Here is a 4,921-nt window from a genome sequence, read left to right on the forward strand (position 1 = left end):
TTTTCAGCCTATGAATAAACATAAAAAAACAGACTGTGAAATGAAGTTAACCGAAAAAAGGGCACGTTGGAAGCTTTCTGTAATTTGGCTGAAAAGGCTCCACCCATGTTCCAACATGAGATGGGACTGCTGCTGCACACAGACGCACTGACCCTAAAGACAGCTCAGGGAGGGCTGTCTCCTGCGTGGGTCCTGAACTCCTGCAGGAGGCGACATGGAGCAGGCGTTCACCCTCCAGCCTCTGTGCAGCGATTCTGGGAGAGCAGGGCAATGTGCAAAGCCAGGCACGTGGGCTCAGCTTCAGCGTTAATGACGTCACCGAGGGTGACAGCACGGCTTCCTTAGGAACACCCCTGCTGAACGTGTCGTTGGTTTACTGATTCTAACACTCTGAACACACATACTTCTTCCTTCATTCTCAGTGCAACAGAAAGGAGGGAAGGAGGAAGGGAAGAGGGAGGGAGGGGGAGGGGGAGGATGGTGACTGAGGACAGAGGACAGCATGGCAGGGCAGGTGTCAGAGAGGAGCTGGCCGCACGAGGAATCGGCCCAGGCAGCAGGCGTGGTGCTGAGGCTGGGGCTCTGCTGCGGGGCACAGGCAAGGGGTGGTCCGGGCTGGAAAGCTCCCCAGGGAGTGCAGGGTCTCCCAAGGCGGTGGGCACCCAGGGGCAGGCACGGCGAGCACAAGAATGCCACGTCAGGGTGAGGGCACCCAGCACCCCAGGGCGGCAGTACAAAGCCGGGCGCTTGGCGGGGACTGAGGACAGCAGCCCCTCGCGCAGCCACAGCAAGCACGACTGGAACCCTCTGCGTTCCATCTCGACATTACATTCTACATTTTTTTAGGATGTTTAATGCCCAGATCTCTGAGTGTCTCTGTGGACTTATTTACAGCACTTGGGGCTGTCTTGAAACAAAACACACTCCCAGCACAGAATATATTTTCTCTCCAAATGTCAACTTCTATTACAGTCAACAGATAAAAATGCAAAAAGGTCGCTTCTGCAGACACACACGCCAGCAGAATTGTTAAGTGCCTAATGTCCACAGCAAGTCCCACACACAGTAGAGAGGCAGCCACAACTGTAGTAGGAACACACACGCTTGAGGAGTTACTCACAAGAATGGTTCCATAACTGAAGAGAAACTCCTCCGTCACAACTTGCGGCCGAACAACCTGTGTGTGGCAAGTTTCCACAGATTAACTTCTGAAAGCCAAAACCAACTGTGACCCAGGAAGCAAAACTGTTTTGCCTCAGTTGACATTTCTCAGCTAGAGGTTACCAAACAGGGAGCCACATTTGCACGGGGTGTGGAAATCCCGCCCCGCTTGGCACACGCTCGTCCCAGGCCGCCGGCTGCTTCCTGCAGCAGCTCTGGAGCCGGGGGAAGGTCTTCAGGTGTCCTGTCCGGGCGGCCTCCATGTTCTAAACTGGCCCAAAACATTTCCCCTCGTGGTCATCTGACTTCGCGAAGAGCCAGAGGTCCCACGGTGCCAGCTCCTGCGCCTACGGTGGACGAGGACACGGCCCCTCGTTCGTAGGAGCGGCCTTTCTTGGGATGGCGCTGGGCGGCCGCGAGCACCATACTCTGTATCACACTTTTCAAAGGCAATAGTGAGAAAGGGTTGCAGAACAGCTCCAGGAAGCGGGACGAGGGGGCCTGAAGTTGAGGAGGGTCGTGGAGGGGATTCGCGCCCACGTGTCCACTACCACGGGAAGCTTCCAATTCATGCACACGCTGTCACGCCCCTCCTTCACAGAAGCCGCCGTACCTGAGACGTAAGCAGGTGCAGCACCACGGGCATCAGGGGCAGGCACATCTTGAGCTGTTTCCCTTGGACGGTGGATGGGTGCTTGCGACCCGAGACGCTGGCCAAGGCGTTGAGAATGTCACCTGCAAAGCACAGCCCAGAGAGGCTGAAGGTCGTGGACCCAAAGGGGCCGCAGCCAGGCCGGGATCAGGGGTGCGGATTCCAGGGTAACCCCGCTCCGGAGAGCGCGAGCCGCCTGCTGCTTCTCGCCCGCAATGCTGACATTAGACCCACGTGACCTCTGGGGCAGAGTGGGGTGCTCGGCACGCACACCGTCACTTAGCCTCAGCTCTAGGGATTAGAGATAGAGTCTATGAAAATTTAAGGTAGTGCTTTTAGAATTTTCTTACGTATTTTCAGAAGTTTAAGTCTGACCACATTACTTTGGTAAATAGGAATAATCATTTTAAAGTTACTATATAAATGAACAAATTACAGACCAGAGCTTTTTAAAAAATAAAAGAGTACAGAGGTGGAAAGAGCTCAATTCCCAAACCTTTCCATTGGACAATAAATCCAATAATAAACAGAACTTGATTTGTGGACATTGTAATTTGTGTGTGTGTGTGTGTGTGTGTGTGTGTGTGTGTGTGTGTGTGTGTGCGGGGGCCCACTCAGCCCAACCTGGGAGACGGGGCTGGCAAGGAATGTGGTGCCGGGATCGAACTGCGGTCCCTGTTGCTTTGCCTATGCTTGGCTAAGCAGGCGCTTTAGACCGCTGAGCTCTCTCACTCACTCACCTCACTTTTAGTTATGGTAGCCGGGTGTGAACTCAGGACCTTATGCTTTTCAGGTATGCACATATGCTGCTGAGCTATCTCCCCAGCCCCGGACATTAGAATCTTATCTTTGTGCCCTAAACTGTGGAGTCTGGTAATAAGAATCTCAGGGCTGGGGAGATAGCTCAGCAGCATGAGCATCTCCCTGGCAAGTGCAAGGTCCTGAGTTCAAGCTCCAGTACCACAAACCAAAAAAACAAGAATCTCAGCTACCCACTGACAAGACAATAATCTTCAGGCTGGGTGCAAACAAAAGCTGGCAGCCAGAATGAATCTGGGGTGCTCTAGGTTCACTCGCTGGCAGCAAAAGTCTAACAGTACTGTCCTAGGGTGTGAAGGGCTTTCACCACTTAACACTTCTGATGCTTCTGCTTATAGCTGCCTCTCCCAGAAAAGCATGAAAAGGGACTCCTTTACATTTTAATCTCTGCAAATCACAAAATAAGACATCTGTTGTCGGAGTAACCATCCTTTGCAAATCATTAGATACTACCTTAAAGATAACTTTTCCATCAAATATTGATATGTTGAACTTTAAGTCCTTACAGAATATGAAGGAAAAATAATTTTATAAAAGTAGAAATAAGCATTAACATATTTTTACAAAGAAATTTAGAAATCTAACCTTATACAGAATTATAACAGGACAGACCTATGACACTTTTTTTTCCTATTCTTGCTTTTTTTTTTTTTTTTTCCAATTTATTACCCTTTAGGGAAAAAAAAAGCCTTTACTTGAACTAAAGATAATTTTCAAACCAAAAAATTTTTTTAAATTTAAATTTGAACACTGACCAATACTATAAAAATTCTTTAAATTTTTAAACACTTCAAATTTTAAATGTAAAGGTTACATATTTTAAAGTTCTTCTAATAAACTGATTTGCGGCTCTACACTCAAGGGAAGGTTATTTTCTTCAGATTTAAGCGGAGAGAAAACCTGAGAAAAATTACCAGAAGCAACTGCACGGGTGCAGCTGCAAGCAATTACAATGCTTTCATTTTGTTTATATGTGGAAATGGCGGCTCCTCCTGCTGACACCTCACTGTCACCGTGAGCCTGCTAGGTCTCAAGGTCACTGATGCAAAATAATGACAAACAGAGGAGGACAACTTAAGCCGGGGGCCACACTCGCAAGGCGAGGTTCCCACACCCGTTCCCCTGTAGGAATGGCAACGGACGGACGGACGATCAGTTTACCCAGGATCCGCGGCAGCTCCTGGGCGAGGTGCCGGATGAGCAGCTGCAGGCATCTGGACAGGTACTCGCCACCAGGGCTCTGCTGCTCCCTGCCCGGAGTGGTCTTCCTGCTGTCTCGCTCGATGTACATTACCAACCTACACACAGGAAGCACAGAGGTCACCTCTCACGGCAATGCACAGCGCTCCTCCAGAAAGGCTGCCAGCGCCAGCATGTGCACAGGGCACTGTGCCCATCGCACTGGCACTGGGAGTCTCAGCAGCTGGCCGGGCACAGTCTGTTTCTGCCTTAGCTCAAGACACATGTGCCAGAAAAACATAAGCTGGCTTTGCCTCTGTCTGCCAGGGTACCACAGAACCATGCACTGCTTCCCCTGCACTCAGCGAGGGACGGAAGCAACACTCCCCAGGTGAAAAATGAAAGGCGGCGACATCACTGCCCAGCAGGCTCTGGCTTTCAAAGACTGTGGGTGCAGCCACACACTGCCCCCACCACTGCTGGGCATCACCATCCACCTCACTCATGTCCCAGGCAATGTGCCGCCTGAGTTCAGCTCTTTCAGCAAAAACAGGTTTGAGTTCAGAAGGCACATACCCCCAAAACCTCTAGATTTTGTGACACCTGGCTTTTCAACAACCACATCAAACTGTACCCCTGAACCCAGTGCTTCCACTGCAGAACAAGGGGGCGTACTGCATGGCACCTTTGATGTCTGGGTGCTGCCGGGAGCTCTAGCTCCTCCACATGCTTTCCCCGTGCTGGACCCTCCAGCCCCTTGCCCACATTCTCATTCCTTCCACATCTCTAAGGACCAGGTACTCACTGATGTCACCACGCAGAAGGCCCCCTGCTTGCCATGCCCATCCTCATTGTGAGCGCATCCTAGCCATGCTACACAAGAGAAAGATGGTTCTGTACACTGTGCAAACACATCCTCACACTCCTGCAGAAACTCCGCACGGCAGGGGTCCACACATGCACTCGCCTTTTGGGACACTCTCACGTGCGACACTGGTTGCAGAGTACTAAGTTCAGTGGAAATGTGTCCAGCGTACTTAGCAGAGACCCTTCTAGTGATGCACCAACCAGACTTCCTGCATGAGACAGTGCTGCGGGCTCCAGGCCTCC

The 4,921-nt window shown here is 51.1% G+C and overlaps 1 protein-coding gene across 9 annotated transcripts in view; it reads right to left on the minus strand.

Annotated features, from left to right (window-relative positions):
- Positions 1–4,921, minus strand: part of Ulk4 (unc-51 like kinase 4) — a 380,871-nt gene that overhangs the window by 247,465 nt on the left and 128,485 nt on the right. For all 9 annotated transcript variants that reach the window (XM_023700793.1, XM_023700796.1, XM_023700795.1 and 6 more), the window contains 3 exons: positions 3,794–3,930; positions 1,775–1,896; positions 1,121–1,177 (listed from right to left, as the gene is read on the minus strand). In XM_023700793.1, coding sequence (XP_023556561.1) covers positions 1,121–1,177; positions 1,775–1,896; positions 3,794–3,930 — 316 coding nt within the window. The remainder of the gene's footprint in view (positions 1–1,120; positions 1,178–1,774; positions 1,897–3,793; positions 3,931–4,921) is intronic.

Source organism: Octodon degus, unplaced genomic scaffold (assembly GCF_000260255.1).
Source record: "Octodon degus isolate 3935 unplaced genomic scaffold, OctDeg1.0 scaffold00126, whole genome shotgun sequence".
Lineage (NCBI taxonomy): Eukaryota > Metazoa > Chordata > Mammalia > Rodentia > Octodontidae > Octodon > Octodon degus.